Genomic DNA, 24,516 nt, shown 5'->3' with positions numbered 1-24,516 from the left:
ACCTTGTGAATGTAACAATATGAACAATCCCAAAACACGGTCATTCACAGGCACCTTACTCTGCAGTACTGAAGAGAAACATATGATTGACAAATACTTATGGGGGCATGTTAAAAATTTTCACTGACCTGGTTCTTTTTAAGTTGAGGTTTATATGTTAACTAATAAATTTGAGTTCAAAAAGCTAGATAACTTTATGTCTTAAAATGAAACACTGATTTGTAAAGAAAAATTATGTGTATTATATACAGACTTTCATGTAATAGGTAAAGAACTCCTGAGAACTCTAGAAAAACTTTCTAAGGAAACTGGAAAACAATTAGGTAAAATGTCAGTCTTTAAATGGACACATTCAAGCCTAAGTATGAGGAAGCTGAGATATTGGAGGTGTGTGTGTCAGAGAGTGAGATAGGAAGGCTCTAGAAAAAAACAGAAAGTACAACAGAAACCAAGAGGCCATTCTTCTATAAAAGGGAAGTTAAAACAATTGGAAGAAAGCAGAAGGCATGTTTGATAAGGTATAGAAAGAACACAACAACAGTAACAGTTTCTAAGGCATACCTTCTGGTCTTTGGGTGGTTTTCAAATGGGTCTCTGTCTGGATACAGCCAGGTGGGTGGGGATTTAGACCTGAGCGTTTAAAGCTCCACCCATCTGCCCTTGGAGGCTCCCTGCCCCTGGAAACCTTCGCCCTTTCGTCTTCCAGGTTCTGGCCTCTTGCCACAGTGACAGTGTGCACATTCCCCTTGGACACGGAGGGAAGAGACTAGAGAGAGACAGTCTGCAATGCACAGAGGGTAGGACTATCCAAATAGCAACCATACAGCTTCGAATGATGAGCTCTAGGATTCCAGACGGATTACGTAAACACCAATGTATTTAAGTATACTCAAGGTATAGTTAAATCTATCATGTTTGTATGATTCAGCAGAAACCCGCCAGAGTTTTAATCATTAAAAAATCAACAGCAATTTACAGAATCTTTATTGTAAAGAGAGATCATTAATAGTAATTACAAACTGAATTAACTGAAACTCAGGTTAGCAATCCAAAACAGTTAGAGGTTTATTTTTATATGGCATAATTTGTAGTCTTTGCCCCCTCAACACTTTTTAAAAGACTACTAAAAATATCAGCATTTCAATGGTCTCTTTTTCATCAAGTTAAGCACCATAATGTTCTTATCCTCTTTAAAAAAAATTCTTTCAAAGCTAGGTAGAACTTCCACCTTTCATCATTAGAACTATCACACAAAATTTATTTCATTTTTGTCATAACACACAAAGAATACAAATAAGGATATATTTAAATCTTGCAGACCATATATAGACAGTCCCCCCTTGTGTTGTTTTGCATTTTCCCAGCTGCCTGTTGGACGGTTTCTGAAATACTTTGCTTTTATTTCATTTGTCTCCCTCGTCATTGCGACCTCTCTCTGAAGTAATGCGGTTATTTACACAAGCAAGAATCTACCCCCCTCTCCTGGGAGCCTGTCTTTGTCTATCTACTTTCCCCGAGTCTGCTTCTTGTCCTATCAGTGCTCAAGGCAGGGGATGAACAACCAGGAGAAAGAGGCAAAGTTAACATTTCGGGTTTTGAAAAATACCATCTGGTGGTGAGAACGAGGAGCTGAAGTTTTACCATTATGCAAAGTAGATCGCAAGTGAAATAGACGGTTTGTTCCTGATCTCATTTCCTGTGAGTTTTCCAGGTCTACATCTCAATGAAAAGGCAAAGGCTACCTGCAAAGTGTCCTAAAATACTGTACCTGTTACCTTTACAGTCCCATAAAAACATCAAAATATCCTCTCATGTTAAAAGCACTTAATGGAGATGTATCAAAAACACAAGTATTTCTCAAAGAGGAGTAAAAATAGATTGCTTCGTGAATTATACTCAATAAATAATACTTTGTAACGTAGTGTTTTGTGGTTTTTGCAAAAATATTTAGACTTTCCAAGCAAATCTAAATAGAACAGACAAGAATGTGAAATTAAAAATAGACTATGTGTCTGAATGAAAATTCCAACGGATTTTTCTGAACATCATTCAAATATGAAATGACACTGCATATATTCAAATAAGTTCTGACTATCACAACAATTAATACCACTCAAAGGTCAGAAAGTTCACTTCTTGGGTGACAGGCATTAAGGAGGGCACGTGAGGTGATGAGCACTGGGTGTCGTATATCACTGATAACTTACTGAACGCTGCATCTGAAACTAATGTACTATAAATTGGCTAACTGGATTTAAATAAAAAAAATAAAGTTCACTTTCCCCCTTCATTTAAAAACTGCACTTAGTATTAGATAGTAAGCTCATCTCCTTCAGTACACTTTAATGACTGCTCGTAATCTCTAAGGCATCTGGTTGCTCTATCAGAGAGAACTGTGCATAGGCTGAATGCAGATCCATTTTTGTATCGATTTTCTTATCTACACAGTTCAAAGTGACCACGGCAGAATACTGTTAGACTTGAACGCAGAGTGGGGCTTATGATTTATCTCTACTGCTTATTTTACAGCAAACTATTTTAAAAACTTGGCCCCTGATGCTCTGTGTGTGATTAATAATACCAGAGAGTTCCTTTTAAGTCAATTATAAAATACATTAAAAATCAACCGGCTTTCAGGGTTGTAAATCATGACAATGGGATTGTCATGATTTGGGATTGGGATATGAGGAGCAGAGATCAGTTCTCATACTTACTCCAAAACTACTTAAAGACGAATTTTCTCTATCAGCACCCTTCACACCATGCTGCCCAACTTTGTTCAGGCCCAGCACACACTGCAATGGGTGCTCCTTGAATGGCGCAGTGGGGCGGACTTGCCTGGGGCCACGGCCTCCTGCTTCGCACTGCGTTGCCCTGAGGGTCTAAATATCTTAGTGACCCTTTTACCCAATTCAGGTACCCCCAGGGGCCAAGGCCCATCAGTTAGGAAACTGCAGTAGCCTACAGCTAGGCTAACTGGACTTCTCTATCACATAATATTTTGGATTGGCACAAGCTAGTTTAAAATCTGATAGCAGTTGGCCAATTTTTTTTGACATGAGATTGATTTTTAATTTTTTAAACTAGAGTAAGCATGGCTGTTTTATTTGATCCTTACCTGCTTGGGTGAGTCTGAATTTGTCTCTGTCCATTTTTAAATATTAAGACTTCAGTGCAGATAGTGAAAAGGACACAGTATTTGGAAGTAGGTACATTTTAGGTTTGAATCACATGTGAGCTCCAGTCCCAACGTGGGCAGTTATTATACTGTGTGACATAAGGTAAATCTCTTAACTCCTCTGATCCTCAGTTTCCTAAGGGGAAAACCTGGGATAATAACCCCTACATCCAGAGCTGTAATGAATCAGCAATGTTACAGACGCAGTGCCTGGGACAGTGGCTAGAATGAGTCATGTAAATGACAGCTGTCATCAGGATCTAACAAAGCTGGTGTTTCAATTTCTACCACATTGTGAACATCTCATACTCATCAATATTTAGCAAGTAAATATTCTATTACAAAGTATTTTCATCCTAGTGCAAAACTAAGAAACCTTAGTTTCTTACCAATCACATATGCGACGTTCTTTAATGATTTCACTTGCATTGAGAACACAGCTGAAAATTAATGCACTAAAAATCTGAGACCATTCTCTTAGAAGCCAAAAGACAGAGCATGTAACATTTACTAACGGCGCCACCTTTCAAACCCCTTAAATGGGTGTATCCCCATTTACCAAATGTACTTACAGTGAGTATAAACGGTTGCTTCAGCCCTTTATCCTTTAGACAAGGAACCGTGGGATTTTAAAAATCCTTTGAAGATGAATTTTGCTTGTATTCACTTCTGATAATTACTTTAGAACTGTAATTTGAAGATCAGTGCAACTTAATGAAATGTATTCAAATTTAAGCTGAGAATCTTTTAAATATGGAGATTACATAATAGGTGCGGTAGTGCTCTGTAGGTGAGAGTTACCGCAAACTCTCTAAAAACATGACTTGCATGCACACTCTTAAAAAAAGTCACGATATGAACACGCAGGTGACCTCTCGGGCTCTTCTAGTGAGTGTTTCCACAGGGATTGTCTGAGATCTGGCAGCCCATGTTCTGGCCCGTCACTTGTACTTTGAAGAGCGTCCCGTCCGCACACATACACAGCTTGTAACGCACCCAGTTGCCCGTCCCAAACTGGTCTCCGCTGGAGGAACTAGGTAGGCGACTTGTGCTAACCATCACAGTTCCGTTTAGGATGATGCTGTTTTCCTATCAGGAGAATAATAACATGATTTATTTACCTCCACAAATGGAAATAGAACAAAATTAATAAACAAAACTTAGAATAGTAACCAGGAAAATAAGTGGTAAAAAAAACAGTAAAGTCATGACCAAAACAACAACAGGGAAAACAAAACCAATGTCAAGATTCAACTAGTGACCTCTTTAGTGTGTATCAATACAGTTTTAACACCCTCTATTAAAATTATATCAAAATTCCTAAGTGCGTAAGACTGATACAGGTCATTTTCAATTGTTACTTCTTAAGAGAGTTTTTACAAAATTACTGACTGGTATGTTTCTGATGACGAGAAGAAAAACACTGTTTTTCTCCTATAGAAAAATTAATTTTAATTTCTAATGTTTTTACACACCACAAATCAAGATTCAAACCAGATAATTTTGAAGACTGGGCACTCAAAGAAAACTGCCTCGAGGTTCTCTTCTCCATGCGTACTGTTTCAGGAACATTCTTGTACTGTAGCCCCTTTATTTTTGGGAACTCCTAAGCCTGCCTCTCTCTTCTTTCCTCCTTCTTTCTTTTTTTCTTTTCATTCAATCAACAAATAATTATTCAGTGTCTACTATGTATTAGATACTATTCTAGGTGCTGAGGATCCAGCAATTAACAGAGAGCTAAGTCCAAGCTCTCATACAGCTGACGTTTTAATGGAGAGTGGCAGAAAATAAACAGGTGAACAGGTAAAATAAATATAACATCACTGGGAAAAAAAGGTAAGCAGAGAGAGTGACCAGGCAGGGGCTCTATTTACACAGGCTGGTCAGGGAAGGCCTCTCTGATGTGGTCACAGTGTGGCAGAAACCAGATGATATGAGTAAGCCATGTGGGCAACCGGGGAAGGGCCCTTCAGGCAGAGGACCCAGTACATGCCAAGGCCCCAGTGTGAAGATGTGCTAGGTGTTCGAGGAACAGGTGGAAGCCAGTGTGGCTAAAGCAGAGAGCACAAGGGAGTGGACTAGTAGGAAATGAGTCAAAGAAATAACTCAGGGCCGGACATGTTGGGGAACGGAATGGACTTTGAGTTTTATCCCTAGTTAGATGAGAAGCCATTTGGAGAGGTCTGAATGTGGAAGTGATGTGATCTCTGAGACAGGATCACTCTGGCTGCTGCACAGAGAACTGACTACAGGGGTGAATGAGAGAGCAGCCAGACCATTTAGGAAGCCATTCCAACAGTGTGGCGGGATGCGGTGGTTTATAACATCGGTAGTGGTGGTGGAGGCAATGAGAAGCAGTCAGACTCTATTTTTTAAGGCTTTGCTGACGGACTGATGGGCACCATTTAACAAGATGGGAACACTGAAAGAAAGGCATGTTTGGGGAGAGAGAGAGGGTATGAAGATTTTAGACCTGTTGAATTGGAGATGCCTATTACGCACTGGAGTGGAGAAGAACTCAGCTGAGTATGTGAGTCTTAGTTCAGAGAAGAGATTAAAGCAGGAGTTCCAAGTCATTGGGTTATAGAAGGCATTCAAAGCAATGAGACAAAGTTGGGTTTGAAGAAATGTTGACAGCTAACTGACTATGTAGTGTCAGTATGCATATGAAATAAACAGAGTCCTTGTGATGAATTTTGAAATTTTGTTTCAATGTTGCCATCTTGTGGTCATTTAATTTTACTTTCTTTAAATTGCTAGAGCAGTTATTTCTTTAAATGCAGTTTAATTGATAAAATTCTTACTTTATAAAAAAAATTTCTTATAATTAGCTATACATTTAAAAACTAACCACTGATATTAATTGGATTATAAAGCTAATTATCTTTTCAATACTGGTGCCTTGTTTTTCTTTAATTGTGGAGAAACTGGTATATATGTATATATATTTCAAAGTATCTTAATATTTCCCATATCAACAACAGGCAGAATTTTCAGGTAGGAAAAAAAAAGATTTAGGTAACTTGCTAATGGCTATATGCTATATGCCAGCTATCACATATGCTATATGCCAGCTATCACACCTCTTGCTTCTTTGAGTTTCCAGTGCTGAGAATAATAGCCCCACTGTGATGGTTCCTCAACACTATGCTCTTAGAGGAATGGCTTCTTACTACAATACAGGCAAAACATATTCAGTATTGCTATTGAGTTTCTGGCAAGAAACACATTAGTGTTTATCTTTGTTATTTAGAAATTGTAATATGTGTTTTAGAGGAGAACGCTATTTATGTAAATGGAAAACTCAATTTTTAAAGCTTATTTTTTCTAAGTTAAATTTAAATAAAAGGAAATAATTATTTTATTTTTATAAGTTCTTAGGATTAATTTTATTTCTGTCATATATGATGCTTGGTAAAATAATTTAATTAGCTTTAGTTAAGTAGCACATAGCTGGTGGCCAAGGACGTTTTGAATAAATATGCTTTGATCAAAACTAAGCAGGTAAACAGTTTTTGGATTTCCGGCTCCCTTACATGAGATACGTTACCTACTGAAGTTCAGATATAATCTGTGAAGGATAAAACTTCACTTTTTGGGGAGCCTGGGTGGCTCAGTGGGTTAAAGCCTCTGCCTTCGGCTCAGGTCGTGATCCCAGGGTCCGGGGATCGAGCCCCGCATTGGGCTCTCTGCTCAGCGGGGAGCCTGCTTCCTCCTTTCTCTCTGCCTGCCTCTCTGCCTACTTGTGATCTCTGTCTGTCAAATAAATAAATAAAATCTTTTAAAAAAAAAACACAACTTCACTTTTTAATAGCTATAATAAAGGCAAAATCTTTTCCCTTTGCAGTTAATAATAGATGGGTAAATAAAATATGTTTTGTACATTTGCTAATTGATTTTCACATCGCTGGATATAAAACTTGGGAAAGGGCATGAAAAATATTTAATTTAAAAAAAAACCCAACATGGGGTTATGGACATTGGGGAGGGTATGTGCTATGGTGAGTGCTGTGAAGTGTGTAAACCTGGCGATTCACAGACCTGTACCCCTGGAGCTAATAATATGTTATATGTTAATAAAAAAATAAGAAATTGTACATATAAAAAAAAGCCAAAACCCAACAACTTCAGGGAATGGATAATTACTTTGATAATTCTTACTTTGAGAATTCTTCCAGAATTTTGGAAGTTTATTTATTTTTGCCTTTTAAAATAATACAGGTAACATGTTGTAAAAATTTTTTTTAGAAAACAAGAGGCAAGCAGAATGAAAAATAAAATTAAAGTCATCTGTTATCCTGCTACCCATAGTCAACCATTGTTGACATTCTGGCATACCCTTCTAGGTTTTTATGAATGTACATATGTTTTGAAAAATAAAAATAAGACATTTCACAAACTGTAACTGTCTTTGACTTCTGAGTCCATTTTGAACATCTCCCCATGTCAAAAAATATACAACTACATTACCATATTAAATAATTGTATACTGTTCCACATATAAATTTATATGCCCAAGAATCTACTTATTCTCTAAAACTCTTAAGAAATACTCACTGCCTTTAACTCCATATTACCGCCCATGTGAAATTCAATGGTTTTGCCCATAATGAATACACCTTCATTTCCACGCACGATAGCACGCCCGTCAACTTTTATATTTAAGTCACTAGTAGCATTGCTGGTAATCTGAAAATTACAAAAAAAAAAGTAATAAAAAGCATTTCTAAATTAAAGTGAGAATTATTATCAGAGACAGAGGAATAGGAGTTTCACCCATGGAATATGAAAGGCAAGAATTTTCAGTCACGTTTTATAGGGGTTGAGATGAAGAGACGTGACTTGATAATGATCAGATGACGAATCTAGAACTAATTAGTCCTTCCCACTGTTCCAGAACTTATTCTTTCACATCACTATAAACCAGCAAAACTCCCCTCCTGCTTTGTAACTTTAGAGAGTAATTCTCTTCCATTAATAAAGCAAACAAAAGAAATCATACCCTTTCGGTAGATGCTTTTTGAACATTCAAACTTTTCACTCCACTTGGCAAATGAAACTCATGAGTTTCATAGTCTGTGCTGAACAAGATATTCTGCGTCCTCGGGTCAAAAAACTGCATGCCAATGTCACTGGTGATAGAAGTTTTGTTCTTTTCGACACTGAGCTTTGTTGTCCCTTGCTGGAAAACAATCTACAGAGAAACACTTTATCATGAATATGTTTTCAAAGGAGGCTGCACCCAAAATTCATCAAGAACATTATTAAAAACACTTTACAACAGACTAACTTCCAATAATTTTAATGGCATCTCTCTATCCACTTGGGAAAAGAGTTCTTAAAATGAGGATCTATACGCTTGTTTGGTTGTACTATGCTGCACAAATCCATGGGTCACAGGGCAGACAGACGGACCCAGATCCAAGGCGGGCAGGGGGTGATAAGAATACCTCCTTAAGGTTCTGGTCCACTGAAAACCTGTGTTACAGCAGCCACCTGCATGGCTGCCACTGACTCCATTGGCATATTCCCTTCTAGACTCCTAGAAAGTACAGGGAATTCCAACCTGGGAAGGTGCTCTGTTTGCAGGTTACCTTGCATGGAGAAGAAAGAACACGCTATTCTTAGAGTCATTAATCTATTACAGAAAATGCTGCCATATTAAGATATTAAGAAAGCATGTAATATTTACAGATTACAAGACCAACAATATTATTAAATATGCTTATGAATATTCTCTCGAGGAAAATATCCATTTCCAATAATCCACTCTAGGTTTTTACAAAGAATTTTCCTCTAATGTCCCTCGACTGATGTGGGAACTTACAGGCTGGTTGTTGCCAGTGATAACCAAGTTTTCATTTCGCCTTCCTCCTACTGTGCTCTTATAAAGAGGATGTATAACTCCCATGTCAGATACTTGCTTAAACCGGAGCAGGCCGCTTTCATGAAACTCCATGCTGTCACAGCCATTTGGCCCGATGCGAATCACAGCCCAGATAACAAGTGTTATCTACAAGAGAAAACAAGCCCCCTGTTAATTGGTAGCACACATTTAACATAATTAGAAAACAAACAGAAAAGACAATTGCCAAAGGATTAAACTTCCTAAGATGTCTCACCAGTGACATGAACACATCCCCTGGTTTTCCACTTAAAAATTAAACCCATTTCAATTTGATCAAGGTATTACAGGCAAATAGCTAAAAGTCAAAGTGCTAGAAGAGCAGTTTCTTATTTTTTCTGCTTCCTCCACATCTTGTCCGGTGACAGCTACTTTCAAACAATTTTAGGTATTTCATCTCGAATTTTTCCAGATTTTTAAGTGATGTGAGTATATTATTTCTTCACTCATCAATCTAAGGTTTTACCTATTAATTTCTTACTTTAGCAGATGAGAATTTATCTCATTTATATTTCTTCTCCACTGGCACCCGTCTCGAATGCTAGCTAGACCCAGGTTCAGTATTTTTAGTACTGCAACTGTATAAGTACTGTTCATTGCTAAGCCAAATACTGTAACTAAGAGAGCAGTTCCTTTTTTGTATTCTGCGTCTCCTGGAGTTTCATACTTGTCTTTCTTCGGCACTGGACCACATTTGCTTAGTTTCTTTGAAAACCCGACTGAAAATTTTCAAAACCTCCAAAGTCTTTATAAAAGGTCACTCAGTAAAAGGTTCTCAAAGTCCAAACCTCTTGGATAATCTATTCTAGGAGTTCTATTTTTCTGTCTCAGGAAAGCTTGCTGGGACTCTGAGCTTGCTCCAATCTGGACTGTTCCCCCTAGGTCTGCGATGACACAGCAGTCACCTCAAACTTTTCCTTCGCTTTCGTGCTGGAACTTCTCTGTCTCTCTCCCGCGCTGGATACCCAGTTTCCTGCATCCCTGCCTTCAGTTTTCTGGGAGTTAGTGCCTTCCGGCAGTGAGCTCCTCCTTAGAAAGAATGTATGTGGGCACCTGGGTGGCTCAGTCTGTTGACCCACTGCCTTCTGCTCAGGTCATGATCCTGAAGGCCCACATGGGGCTCCCAGCTCTGCAGGGAGTCTGCTTCTCCCTCTGACCTTCTCCCCTCTCATGCTCTCTCTGTCTCTCAAATGAATAAATAAAATCTTTAAAAAAAAAAGAAAGAATGTACGTGAAGGAAATTTTGAGAGTGTGCACAGTTAAAAAACGTCTCTATAAGCCCTCACATTTGATTACTAGTCTAGCTTGATAGACATTCTAGGGTTGGTGCTATTTTCCCTCCGAATTTTGAAGGCCCTTGCTGTCTTGCTGTTTGGTTGGCAGGGCTGCATTTGGGAGGTCTGACATCTCTGATTTTGTGTTCTTCATACATAACCTGCTTTTATTTCTCCTCTGGAAGATTTTAGGATCTTCTCTTTATCCCTGGTTTTCTTAAATTTCAGTCATGGCCTTGGTGTGAGTCTTTTATGCATGACATTGGACCTAGAATGGTAGTTTTCAATCTGTTCTAGGAAATTTTCTTGATTTACATGTTTGATAACTTTCTCCCCAGTGTTCCTTCTTATCTTTTTCTGAAACTCCTATTAACAGAATGTTACACTTCCTGGATTCTTTAATTTTATTGAGCTTTCTAGAAGGGTTCCTTTTCTTTATCTTCCAATCTCTCTGTCTATCCATCCATCCATCCATCCATCCATCCATCCATCCATCCATCCATCCATCCCTATGTATTTTTGCAAGTTCTTCCTTATTCTTTAATAGCTCCTTCTTAATGGCATGTTATCCTTGTTTTGTGGATGTAATATCCTCTCTTTTCTCTGAAGATATTGGTTTTAGTTTTTTAAGTTTTCTGTCATTCATTGTATTTTTCTCTATCTCCTTGAATTCCTATTTTCCCCATGGTTTGTTTGTTTTTGGGCTCCATCATTTTTCAATTCTGGGAGCTTTGCCAAGAGATCCATGGATCCCTAGTGGCTCAGTGTTCATATTGAACAGTGAAGTTTAAAAAAGTGCACAGAAAGTTCTCTGTGTGGGGTGAGGCTTGTGACAGACAGGCTTCACAGTAGGAGATGAGGTGGCTTTTCCACTGGGACCTGCCAGGTGTCAGTATCTACAGGTTTTTCCTCCAGATGCTTCAGTTTCCCCAGAGCAGGCTACTTCATCTCCTGCCTGGGGGACATCCCCCTGGGACCAGGGAGCTAGAGAAAGAGACTGAGAAGAGAGCTAGAGAGCTGGGAAACAGAGTCTCAGCACTCAGGATTCAGACCTGCCCGCTTCCAGCATCCCTCCCCTCCTCAGGCAGGAAGAATCCTCTCCCTTCCATGACATGCTGTGTGGGGTTACAAGGCAAGGTTGCCTAACTGCTGGCTGGAAGGCAGAGGAAGGCTAGGGATCTCTGACTGCTTCTACAGGGTTCTCGAAAAGCTGTTTTCCATTCCTGCCTCACTCCTGCTTTTCACGGTACTTGTATTTCCAATTCCTGATGATTGTGCAAGGCACTGTCACCAACACAAAGGAACAGGTTCCCTTCTCTGGTAAGTGAACTGCCATTTCTCCTCCTGCTTTTTTGTCTTCATACATTATGGTTTAGGATTTCGGTTGCCTCCCACATTCTTTCAAGGTATTTCTGTTTCTTGACATTTACCTTGCGATGAGCTTTTTAAAGAGGAAGGGGATAAAAATGTCTTCATTCTTCCATCTTAACCAGAAGTTTCCAACAACAACGAAAATGTATAAAATAAAATAAATTCAGAACATGTGCTCCTAGAAAAACTATTTATAGTACCAGCTCTTTCCAATGTACGGGAAGAATGAGACACAAAGGTTTGGGAGGAACATAAAGTATAAAGGACTGGCTTAAAAGTATTAGTAGCCAAAAATAAAAATAAATGGAATTTCTTTAGATCCACTGTGGCCCACGTTCATCCGTCACAGGTAGACCAATAACGACCCTCGGCATATGTCATCTACGCACATGCCAGAGGGGTTCAAGTTTAACCCTCAGGTAGTTACAACCTTGGATTAAGTCTTCTTCTTTAGAAAAGCAAGTCTCTTTGGAAAAGGCAACATACTAGGTCTTCAGCACCTTAGAGTAAACTGGCCTACCGGATCCTTCCAGTCTATAACAACATAGAAACACTACAAAAGATAACTCTCTGCTATCAAACAAGGGTTTACGATTTTAAAATCTGGTGGAGGAGGTAATACTAAATTTAGGAAAAGCTGAATGAGAACAGAAAGGATTATATTTTTTTTAGGAGAGGTGAAGGCAGTCAAGTGTCTCCTACCCAGCTGACTTTACCCTTCCAAAAGCTAAGTTCTTTAAAGGGAATGTTCCATGCACATTTTCTTCTAAACAAAATTAACATGTGGCAATACTAGCATACTAGGTTTTTAAAAATAAATAACATATTTATGGCAACTCAGTAAGAAGAGGTACAGACTTATAAAATAAGTCACAGAGATGCAAAGCACAGCATAGGGAATACAGTCAATAACACTGTAATAACACTATTTGGTGACAGGTGGTGACTACGCCTACAGTGAGCCCTGAGTACTGTATAGAACTGTCCAATCCCTTATGCTATACACCTGAAACTAAGAATAACATTGTATCTTAGCTACACTTCAATAATAAATTTAAAAAAAAGGCCAGTGGGTCTTTTCTATGTGTGTAAAAGATGGAATCTCCTGTTTCAAAAACATTTGATAAAAGGCACTGTTGCATGTGAAATTAGGAAGACAGGATTCTGTTAGACAATATTTGGAGAGTAAGCAAGTCAGGGGCTCTTTGCACATGCTGTGAAGGGTAACTCTGCATCTAAGAAAAACTTAAAGTGAGAAAACATGTATTGAAAAGCAGAAGGCAAGAGGGTTTTGAAAGAAATTATAGAAACAAAGTCCATGATTTCACTAAAAAATTCCCCATGGTCATTAAAAAAAGAAAATTCTGTACCACATACTTACAATTAAGTTGATGACAGCCAGGATAAACAACAGGATAATGACACAGACGGCTAAATTGCCCTTTCTCCCCCTCAATCCTGTTTTATGGAGGCGATCTTCATCGATTGGAATATATCCGGCCTTGAAATTACTATTATGCTCCTTATTGACATTCCTTCTCTCGACAGCCTTCTCCCGCATGGACTTCTTTACAGGACCGTTGGAACTTTGCTAAAAACAAAATGCAACACAATGGAACAGCCATACCCACTCTTTTCAATGCATTTATTTATGAAGTGCAAATTCCTAATGAAAGAAAGCCAAACTGCTGAACTGCTGAATCATATATTTTCCACGGATAAACTTGAAGTCATGTTGAGCTGTAGGCTCCAAGTCAGGACGTTGTTATGCTTAGAGGGGTAGTGGAGAACCTTTAGTGTGACTCTTGATAACACATTTCTACCCTCTGCTTTGAACATTTCCAGTGTACCTGAAGTGTACAGCTAGCTCATCTGGGGTAAGAATTGACATATATATTCCACATGGTTCATCTTTTTTTTTTAATGATTTATAGTGATTTGTTTCATTATATATATATTTATTTATTTCATTTGTAAGAAAAAATTTAGAAAGGCTGACACTCTTCGCTATTTATCACCCCAGTTGGCTAAAGTTAACATTATCCTCTATCAGCAGTTTTCAAAGTATAGGCAAGGGAGACCAGGAGAAGCTCCCTGAACTCTTACAGAAGCCTGGAGAGTAAAAACTGTGTTCAAAATAATACCAAGATGTTATTTACCTTTTTTACTCTTCTTCTCTCATGAATGTTCAGTGGAGTTTTGCAGAGGCTAAATGACTGTATGTGATATCAATGCTCTAACAGCTAATGGAATGTGTGCTTGTGTATTCCTGTGTTTCAAATTTTCTCTGGTTTAATTTTTAATATGGTAAATATCAATGACTATAACTCACATAAATAAAAGTTCTTTGGGATTCTCAGTAACTTTTAAGAGCATAAAAATAACCCGAGACCAGAAAGTTTGAGGACCTCTAACTTAGACTATGGTTGAATGGTATTTTTGGTAATATGTCATGAATGCAAAATGGATAGAAATGGATACTGCCCAACTTACATATATTTTAGAGCTCTGAGAAAACTTACTTATTGAATAGGCACTTATGAAATATTTTATGCTTAAACACTAATACCACAAATAGGAATACTAAAGAAATATAGGACAGGACCCTTATTCTCTAGATATCACAAATGTGATGTGGGTATAAAATAGTTAGCAATACAATAAAGTAATCTGTATGTTCAGATGCCAGTATGGCCAATTCAGGCCATGGAGTCCAACCGGAGGAGACACAGGATGGCTTTGCATTTGTTTTCCAGGAAACAGGAAGTAGGTGGGTCAGAGCGGGCAACACAGGGAGCATACAGTGGCAAAGTACAGCAGGTTGAGAAAATTCTTGGACTGCTGGGTACAAATCCTAGTCTTTCTGTCTGTTTAACTGGGAGTCCCTGGAGGTTCCTGAACACGAATGACATACATTTCAAGATGCTAAATGTGTGGGTACTTGTAGGAGAGAGAGGTAACAGGACTATCAGTGAGCAGGCTGCTGGGGATGTTGTCATAATGGAGGTTTGAAGTAATGAGGTAATGAGGGCCTAAACTAACGTGGGATGAAAAAGGAAAGATTAAAAACGTACTTCGTGAGAGGAGCTGCCTGAATTTGCAGCCAGCTTCAAAGAATCTCATGTTTACTGAATGGTGACTAGCTAAATATGGGGAATGGAGGAGGCAGAAGATTCTGCATATGTCGCACTTAAACTAAATGAGAACCACATGGCTCAAAGGCAAGGGGAAGGACGGAATGGGGTATTAGATCAGTTAGGACTAGAGATACAGATCTGAGAGCTTAGCCCCGAGGTAAATTAAATGTACTATGAAAAATAGCATACAGGAAAGAGAACAACGGACCAAGGACACAGTCTTGGGAAAATTTAAATGTGCAGCTATGGTGGAAAATGAGAAATACAATTAATGGTAGGAAAACCAAGGATAGTAGTGTTGCTGAACCTGCTTTGTCAAGAAGTGCTTCAACCTTCAAAGATGAACTCTGGGAAGCAAACTAGTAAGCTGGGCACAGTCTAAAAAGATATCACATGTATGCATCTACTTTCCAGTCTAGAAAGAGAAGACAAGAAAAAAGAGAAGACTATAGCTAAAGAATTATGTACTATCAGAGGAAAACTGTGCTTTCGTGGTTGCTGTTAGTAAGTAACCACCTCCCCTCCCCCTGCCCCCCGCCAATTTGGGGTGAGAGTTGTATGTTTGATGATGGAGGGAAAGATGCCAAGAGGGGCAAAGATGGAAGATCTCACAGTAGGGCAGGATAATGTAGGAAATGAGACCCTCCAGGAGGCAGGAAAGAAAGTGATATGAGTACATGAGAAAAGACTAGGCTTTCAGTATAGGCTTCCCACTTTAATGAAACAGTTCACACCCAGGAGAGAAAACCTTCTTTTTCTTTGGGATGTGAAAGCTAAGATCATCTGCTAAGAAAGAATGGAGAAGGCTACTGGAATCTTACTGTGGTGGCAGAGGTAGCAGGCTGGTTAGGGGTTTATGGAAAATGGAAAATGACAGAACTAATCATTGTGAATAATGCAGCAGATACAATTTTTGTAATTCCACAAAGCAGTAAGGAAGGCTCTATAGAAGATAATTCAGTCTACTCACCAGATTTTTTTCAAAACAGGTTGTTGAGTATTGTGTAGGTTGTGTGTCTGCGTGAGGGTACACTCATGCTGCTGACATCTTAGAGTGGAGTGTGCACTTTGATACTTTTTGCAAGAAGGCATAGAATACCTTAAGGGAGATATGCTTTCCTCTAATTGTCACAGACATGGTATGGGCAATTTAAAAGTCGGAGCTTGAATAAAAGGTCTACAACAAAGAGAGACAAGACAAAATTGATCCCTCCTGGGATGCATTCTTTACTCTTTTCTGCCAATTCATGTAAATTATTATATTCAATTTGATACATTTATGATTTATTGAAGAGTTACTATATGCCAAATGCCCCAGATCACCAAGACAGGCCAGACAAAGCACCTACCCTCAGTGAACTTCCTGACAGGCCAGGAGAGTAGACAGACCGGGTCACTAGCAATGGCAGTTCAACAGTGGTGGCAAATGAACAGAATGCTGAAAGGGTACAAAAGAGGACTGCAGCTCTACTTAGCAAGCAGAAGCAGCCGGGGAAGGTTTTTAAGAGACTGAGATTTCATCTGAACCTTGGGAGGATAAATAGGAATAAGCCAGGCAAAATCACAGAAAAGGCATTCCAGGCAGAGAGAAGAGCATGGAAACTCTGAATACAAGTTACCTCAGTGTGAACTAATTTTGGTAGTTTCTGTGGATGGGAAGAGGATGAGTATAGAAATGGTGCAAAAAATAAGGCCTGAGATATGGTGTGGGGCCAGCAAATGAATGGACTAAGTACTGTGTCAAGAACAATGGACTTTGTCCTAAAGGTGATGGGGAACTACTAAAATTTTAAAGTGGGTTAGTGATACAATCAGATTTGCATTACAGCAAAATCAAAGTCTGTACTGAAAAGAGATGAACTGGAACAGAAGAGTTTACAGATGAAGATATCAGCTGTCAGGTAAGTGTTGATATTAGTCCAAAGGAGGGCTTGACGGAGCTTTAGAAGAAGAGAAGATGGGGAGAGGCATTAAGAGGAAGAACTACAGAACCTGGTGATTGATTGGCTGTGACTGTGACCCAGAGGGGATCTAAGATGACTCTCAGGTAGAGACCTGCTATATTCATGTGTGGTCTAGAGGAAAAAGGAAATGTGGGGCCCTTTGTTCAAATATCACACCTGGAACAGCAGAACATCAAACCAAGTGTGGGTCCCTTTTGAGCTCCTTTAGATGGGTCCAGCTCTCAAGTTTCTAGCTACGTTAACCAAGGACGGATGGTTGTAGCCCTTTTAATGGTAAATACGACGCAATCCAGTTTTCTACATTTTTGTGTTTGGGGTGCTTGTGGAAATTTCAGTTCAGGCTGGAGACCTATGTTTAACTCTGGAGTGGAAACGAAGGAATGAACCAGATTGCCCAGTTTGTGTGAAAAGCAAGAATAGAACCTTGGTGGAACCCCCAGAGCATCAACAGGGGATGCAGATAAAAAAAAGAACCATCTAAAACAAGAGCTGAGAAGTCAGGAGGGAAATCAGGGAAGCCAAGGAACAATTTTAATCTCAACAACCCCAAGAAGCTTTGCCTCCTTTTACTTTTACTTATTCCTTTAGATTTTAATTTACTGTTATGATCTGTAGCTTGCCCTCTTAGCTGATTTCTCTGTATTTATTTGGCTGTCTGACTTTAAGCTTCTTGAAGGTGGATTTCCTCTATTTTTGGGGTCCTTTAGAATGACTGTTCCAGTGACATACAAAGCAGTTAAGTTTTCCGAGAACAGAATGCTGACAACTTGACTTGCATTTATTTTTTCAGCAATGCTGTAGAATGAGACTTTTTCTAAGGAAACTCTCATGTCATGGTTTCGTAAAGGGAAATAACAGTTAAGGGAAAAAGTCACCATGAAAATTATTTTCATTACAACAAAATACTCCAGCAACTCTAGGTATGTGCACGCAACATGCGTATGTGTATGTGTATGTTTAGCTTGCTTTTGGGGGAAAATAGTCTCTTAAACTACTCGGAGGTACACGTTTACAATTCAGATCAGGAAATACTTGATAAAGCATTAAAAAAATAATTTTAAACCAAGTGGACGGAGGCAGTTTTAAACTGATGACCGAATCTCCAAAACCAAAGCGGTGGGGAGAAACCCGGGGCCTGCGTCTGAGGGACCGCAGGCACAGGCAGGGCCGCAGCTGACATCCCGGCAACAGCTGACGGCTGTCGGCGGGTGTCGGGACAGCCTCCCGGCTCCGGGGCTCAGGCTATTTTTACCCGCATCTCCGCTGGCCACCGAAGCCGGCACGTCCCCGGCACGTCCTGGCGCAGGCTCCCGGCTGCCACGGCCGCCTCCCCGCCCTTCAGGCGGCGACCCCTCCTCAGCCCCGCCGAGGGGCAGCCGGCCAGACCGAGGGCCGCCGCCTGCTTCCCCTCAGCGACCCGGAGCCCCTGCCCGCGGTGCCGCCCGGCCCTCGCCAGCATCCCCGGCTGCGGACAGCTCCTCCCGCCCGCTCCGCCCCCCCCCCCCCCGAGCCCGGCCCGCGGCGGCCCCCACACGCCCTCGCGTCCCGGCCTCCGCCGACCCGCCCCACGGCGGTCCCCACCGGCCGGCCGCGGCCTCCCCATCCCCTCCTGCCCCCGGCTGCAGCATGGCTCCCAGACCTGCTCGGCCGCCGCCGCTGCCGCCGCTGCCGCCATCTTCCCGCGCCCGGCGCCGCCGCCCTCCCCGGCGCGGCCGCACCCCGCGCTCCTGCGCCTGCGCCCTGGCCGCGGGGTGGGGGGGGGAGGGGGTTCCGCTCGCCGCACCCCCGCCCCTGCGGCGGGGGAAAGTCTCCGAGTCCTCCCGCTGCCCGCGGGCGAGTTCTCCCGCCCCCGCCTCCAGCGCTGTGGCCTCCGGTCGCGCCTTCCCGCGCGGGGGTGTTCACGCGAGCCCCGGCCGCGTCTGGATTCTCCCGAAGGGGCGCTTCAAAGACGACGTCGCCCCTTCTTTCGCCGTTGGTTCCCATCACCGAGGGCTGGCGCGGTCTCGAGCTGTGGCGTCTTCCTTGCATTACGGGCCGGGGTCTCCGTGGCCAGGGTGGGAAGAGGCGTTTTGGAGAACACATGGGGACGAGGGTGGTGACCTGGTGCATGGAAGTTAGTACGTTGCGGATTAGCCAGCTAAAATCTTGGGAAGTGAGAGGGCTCAAGGAGGACGTAAAGTCGCTTTAGGGATGCTTCTTAACTTTGGAGAGCCTGTGAAGTCTGATGCTTTCTTCGGTGGTATTGGGGGTGGATTTTCCATTTATTATTGGAGACAGTGTTGTCGGTACACATTGTGGGAAACCCAAGCTAACAAATGCTCATTGCACACCAGAACCCAACGCTGATCTTATTTATTTACTTATTTGTTTGTTTTCAATGCAATGGGTGGGTAGCAACAGAGGTGTAAGAGCTGCTTCTCAGGGAGCTGAAACCACTTCTAGAAAGCACCTTTGGGCCCCAGGGCCGCCTAAGTCAGCAGGAAAGAGCAAAGAGACCAGCTGGCAAAAATGTTCTTTTTCTAGGAACCAGCTCAATTTTGCTTTTTTTGATGACTGTAACTGTTATTTCATGGCTCTGCCTGCTTTCCATCAGAACATGGCTGTGAAGTTTAAATTAGATCATATGTTGCATAAGAAATCCCTCACAAACTTTCCCCTTCTCTCTGATTTTGGCTAATGTCAGTAGCTCACTGGTCATGAATGTGTTTATCTTCTTTCCCAAATGCTAGGACTACTGATTCGCATCTCTGTGCTCAGTCCTGCTAGGATCTCTAGGACAAACCTGCATCTTAACCAGGATAACTGTAAATTGTAGCACAAAGCGTTGGGAGTCAGCAGTAAGTCTGTTAACACTTTGGCTCTGGTCCAGGGCTTCTGACTGATCCTCCAGTTCTGGTACCATAGGCCTTACTTCCTACGCTTTGCCTCTTTTTCCTCTGCTTGGAAAGAGCTCCTCTTTTTCTCTCTGGCAAGCATACTCTAGCCATCCTCCTAGAATCCATCCAAATGTCACACACTCTCTAAAGCTTTCCCAGGCTCCCACAGGCAGTTTTTAGCTGGTCTGTCCTTGAACTCTGCTTGTCTTTTGTAGCACATCATTGTATTTTATCTTGTTTACCTGTCTATGTCATCTGAAAGATGGTGAGCTCTATCTTAAGGTCCATGTCTTACTTGTCCTTTTACCTGGAATGCCTAGCATAGCACAGAAACTTCATAACATCTTAGAAATCTGCCTGATACCCCAGTTTTTAAGACTAGAAGCCCTGCCTTTGTTTTGCTAACTTCTCTTTGACTTAGGTGGTGAGATACCTGGTAATTGATTTTCTTGATGCCAAATGCCCCTTTGACTATCTGAAAAGTCACCTTCTCTTGGGAGCCCTCATTGCTGACGTCCATCTCTCTGACAGGTCACCTCCCCGTTCTTCGTGTCTGTTGCTATAGTCTGAGCACACATTATACGCACATAACCCCATCTTTAATGTGGGTCATTTCCAAATGTCTTATCTTTAAGCTTTTTTTTAAATAGTAGGGTCTACCATACACCTGGGAATGAGTCTTTAATTTCCCTGCCAGTTTTATAATAGGTCATATTATCCCCATTTTAAAAATAAAGAAATCAAGACTCTCAGAGGTTAAAAACCTAAGTTTTCAGCTAATATAGAGCCTGGATTGAACCCAGTTTCTTCTGGCTTAAGTTTTTTTTTTTTTTTTTAAAGATTTTATTTATTTATTTGACAGAGAGAGATCACAAGTAGATGGAGAGGCAGGCAGAGAGAGAGAGAGAGAGAGAGAGAGGGAAGCAGGCTCCCTGCTGAGCAGAGAGCCCGATGCGGGACTCGATCCCAGGACCCTGAGATCATGACCTGAGCCAAAGGCAGTGGCTTAACCCACTGAGCCACCCAGGCGCCCCTCTTCTGGCTAAAGTTTTTGCTCTTTCTACAACATAACACAGTCTTTAATTCTGCATTTCCTTTTGCTTTTGGAAGTGCAAACCAAGGCTAGAGTACTAGTCAGATGAGGAAGACAGTTATCCTTCATTGAATAGTGTCCCCCCACCAAAATATATCCAAGTCCTAGTCACCAGTACCTGCAAATGTGATATTACTTGGAAATAGGCTTTTCAAAATAGGGTTTTGAGAATAGGGTTTTAACTTATATAAATAAGTTAAGGATCTCAAGAAAGATCACCCTGGATTTGGGTTAGGGTCTAAATCTCACGACTGGTGTCCTTAAAAGAGAAGGAGAGGACAAAGACACGCAGAGGAGAAGGCAATGTGAAGACAGAGGCAGAGACTGAAGTAATGTTTCTACAAGGCAAGAAATGCCACGATTTGTCACCAGAGGCTAGGAGAGAGGCATGGATCAGCTTCTCCCTCAAAGCTTCCAGAAGGAACCAACCCTAATGATTTTCTGAATTCTAGCCTTCAGAACTGTGAGAAAATAAATTTCTGATGTTTGAAGGGACTAAATTTGTTATACTAGCCCTTAGGAAATTAACACACACTTCAAGCCCAACACATAAAAAAATTGGGACTTAAAATCCTTCTCCCCAATCTGCTCTTTGCATGTTCCCATAGTAAATGACACCATCATCCGGCTAGCAACCTTCAGAGTTATTCTATACTCTTTGTAGTGTGACCTTCCTAAAATACAAACCCAATCATGACACTCTTCATCCTGAACTTGAAAATCCTCCAATAACTCTTGCAATGAAAATTCTTTATATTAGCACATAAAGTTCTATATTTTCTGGTCCCCGTTTACCTCTTTTTAGCCTAATTCCTGCCTCTTCCACAAACTATTCCTACACTTCAGCCATGTGTCTAATTTGCAGTTCTCAACTGTTTCCCTGAATGTATCAAGTTCTTAATGTCTTGGTGGTTTTGCAGATGTGGCTATTTCTGTATTTTATCTAGCAATTCTACTTGGCCACCAAAACTCAGCTCAAGGAATATCTCTTCTGGAAAGCCCTTCTTAATTTTTTTCCTCATCACCAATTTCTGATTTCTGTGGCCCTCAGTAATTGTTATTGTCCTGATTTGCTATGATGACCCTTTGATACTTAATAATACACGATCTTGTGTTATTTTACTTTTCCTGCATGTATAGCTTGCTCCAGAGTAGACCGTAAATTCGTTACAAAGCAGGGGCAATGTATTACTGTTAGGGTCTGTGCTCAAAGGAACGAGACTGACACAAAGCGAAAGTCAAGCAAAGCTTTATTTTGCGCCAAGCATCGAAAATCAAACCAACAAGTTGGGGCCGTCTCTTACGAAGAGGCTACGACTCCCCTACCCAACGACTGCCGCTCCCCAGCGATGAGGTCCCCCATGCCCAGATGCTATCACTACTCCTCCCCTGCCTCACAGACTAACCTTTATAGAGGTGGTTGAGCCCGGCCCACACACAGGTGGCCAATGGGATTGCAACACACAGGGAAAACTGCACAGTCATGCTCGGTCAGCAATATGGGTGGCCAATTGAATTCCAACTCACCATAGCAAATATATGCACGCCCCACTGATTAGATGTCTCCATCCAGCCTGGCCTGCCCCCATATCCAGGGCCTGCAAGCAAGTTCCTCTGGGAGGGGCAGGGTCAACCCAAGCCCACAAGGAGAGGGCTCCCTCTGGCCAAACAGGCCCTTACATTACAACTTCTATGCTCCTGAACATACTAGGAAGTAAGTAAATAATAGGTACTTAATAACTGATGAATGAATATTGGATTAATTTTCTTCTATTGGGTAAAAAATATTACATCTGAGTGTCTCTGACATATGTACACTTTAATGCTCACCATGCATTGCTCCAGAGAAGAACCTTATTAACTCTGAAATCTGTGTCCTGTAAGTGCTCTTGCTGGGTCCATCACTCCTCCAAATTTCACCTCTTGGAGCACCAACACAATATAAAAAAGAGACTCAAACATATCATTTTTTCTGTTTATAGCTCTTTGCTGCTTCCCCACTACCTACAAAGTCATAATCAACTTCTTCAGCCTGCTCTACAAGACTTATCGCAGTTGAACCCAGGACTATCTTCACAGTCTTGTCTCTGATTCCCCGAGTTTCCTAAAGCCACTCTGGACTAGCATTCATCATTTCCCGCCTGTCCATGCAATTTCATGCCTCTTTGCTACTGTCCATTCTGTTCCATCATCTCTTCTCTTCCTGGTGAAACTCCTCTCTATCCATCCAGATGTGGCTCTAAATGGCACTCTCTTCTACAATTTCCTTTGATCTTTTCTTCAGGGAGCTGGAGGAGGAAGTAAGGGAAGGGTTGGTTAGTGTTTCCATAGAATTTTATGTTTACTATTGTAACTTGTCACATTGATCTGTGGTTATGTCTCTTTATTCTGAATAGATTGTGAGATGCTAGGGAGCAGAGACCAAGTCTAATCCTGCCTTATGATTAAGGCAGATGTTTCTGTCACCTAGCAATTCAGTCGATGTTTATCAGATGTGATGAAAAAACCTGTTTCAACACCCTTCATTTTAGGGACTGCCATCATGCTGTCCTAGGTCCTCTCCTGGGATGTTTAAGGAGATCTTACAGTGTAGATCACAATCCATGTACACTGCAACACCTTCAAGTATCCTAAGAGCACCCCTTCGATGGCCATTTTCAGAGCCAAGTATCTGCCATTGCATTTAGCTAGTGAGCTGAAAACATGGAGGGCAGGGATGCCTCAATATTCCATCACAATGGTGATGGAAACCTGGGTTGCGACAGGAGGGGTACCTGTAACTCTCAAAAGTCACACTAAATTGCTCCCCCCCCTTTTCAGTTGTATTTGCTACAAAAAGTCTATAGTTTGTTTAGGTGCTAAGGTGATACAGTTGTGATATATGAAAATTTTCCTCTTGTTTTTGTCATTTAACCAATAAAGGGCATGAAATACTTTGACAGAAACATTCTGAACTGTTGCTGTGAGCAGGGAATGCTTATTGGCATGACACAGCGACAGCATCCCTGCTTCTGTGCAGTGGGGGAACCTGCCTTCAGCTCAGATCCCAACCAACTGGAGGATTTTTTCTCCCTTTAAAATCATTTAAAATCTTTCCCTGCAATGTAGCAGAAAACAAAAAGGACCCAGTGAGGTTGCTAAAATGAGTACACGGAGTCTCAGACTAGAGAACATGAAGTACATGGACAAACGAGCATTTTGCTCCCCGTGAATGGAGACAGAGAACCCCGGCAAGATCACCAATGAAACTGGGTTTAAAGGAAGCTTCATGCAAGTGGGCGAGAAAAGGTTAAAAGATTTTCTTCAGATGGCACCAGGCCCTACCCTAAAGAAGCAATTGGACAGAATAGCACAGCATACCTGTAAAAGCATCCAGGCCACAGCTGGGCAGAACATTCTTTCAGCCACACTGGCTAAGGGTGGGGGGATGGGCAACTGTCCTTAGTGAGGAACTGAAAATGACGAGGATGCCACTGTATATCCTCGCATGTGTTTATGCTTAGTGCAGCATGGAACTCCACACCAACACACCTCTCACTATACTGAGTGGCTTCAGTGAACCTCTCAGTGGCTTCTTAAAATCCCCAGCTGAAAATCTCCCCAGTTGAGGGATGCATGTAAACTTCAGAGTTAAGGACTCTACAAGTCAGGACTTTTCCTATTCCATCCAGATGTTTGTCACCTGACACTTCTCTAGAACGAGTGGCTCCTGGCTGGG

The 24,516-nt window shown here is 41.4% G+C and overlaps 1 protein-coding gene across 1 annotated transcript; it reads right to left on the bottom strand.

The window, feature by feature from the left end:
- Positions 1–702: 702 nt before the first annotated feature.
- On the bottom strand, positions 703–18,526 carry LOC111149236 (sarcoglycan beta). Its single transcript, XM_022506188.1, has 6 exons — positions 18,469–18,526; positions 13,110–13,319; positions 9,006–9,191; positions 8,181–8,372; positions 7,736–7,867; positions 703–4,267 (listed from the first exon to the last, which is right to left on the bottom strand). The coding sequence occupies exons 1-6, from the start codon at positions 18,502–18,504 to the stop codon at positions 4,064–4,066; spliced, it is 960 nt and encodes a 319-aa protein (XP_022361896.1). The 5' UTR covers positions 18,505–18,526; the 3' UTR covers positions 703–4,063.
- Positions 18,527–24,516: the final 5,990 nt, after the last annotated feature.

Source organism: Enhydra lutris, unplaced genomic scaffold, assembly GCF_002288905.1.
Source record: "Enhydra lutris kenyoni isolate GAN:26980312 unplaced genomic scaffold, ASM228890v2 scaffoldscaffold21, whole genome shotgun sequence".
Taxonomy (NCBI): Eukaryota; Metazoa; Chordata; class Mammalia; order Carnivora; family Mustelidae; genus Enhydra; species Enhydra lutris.
Note: the sequence above shows the minus strand (reverse complement) of the source record. Positions and strands in the feature narration are given on the sequence as shown.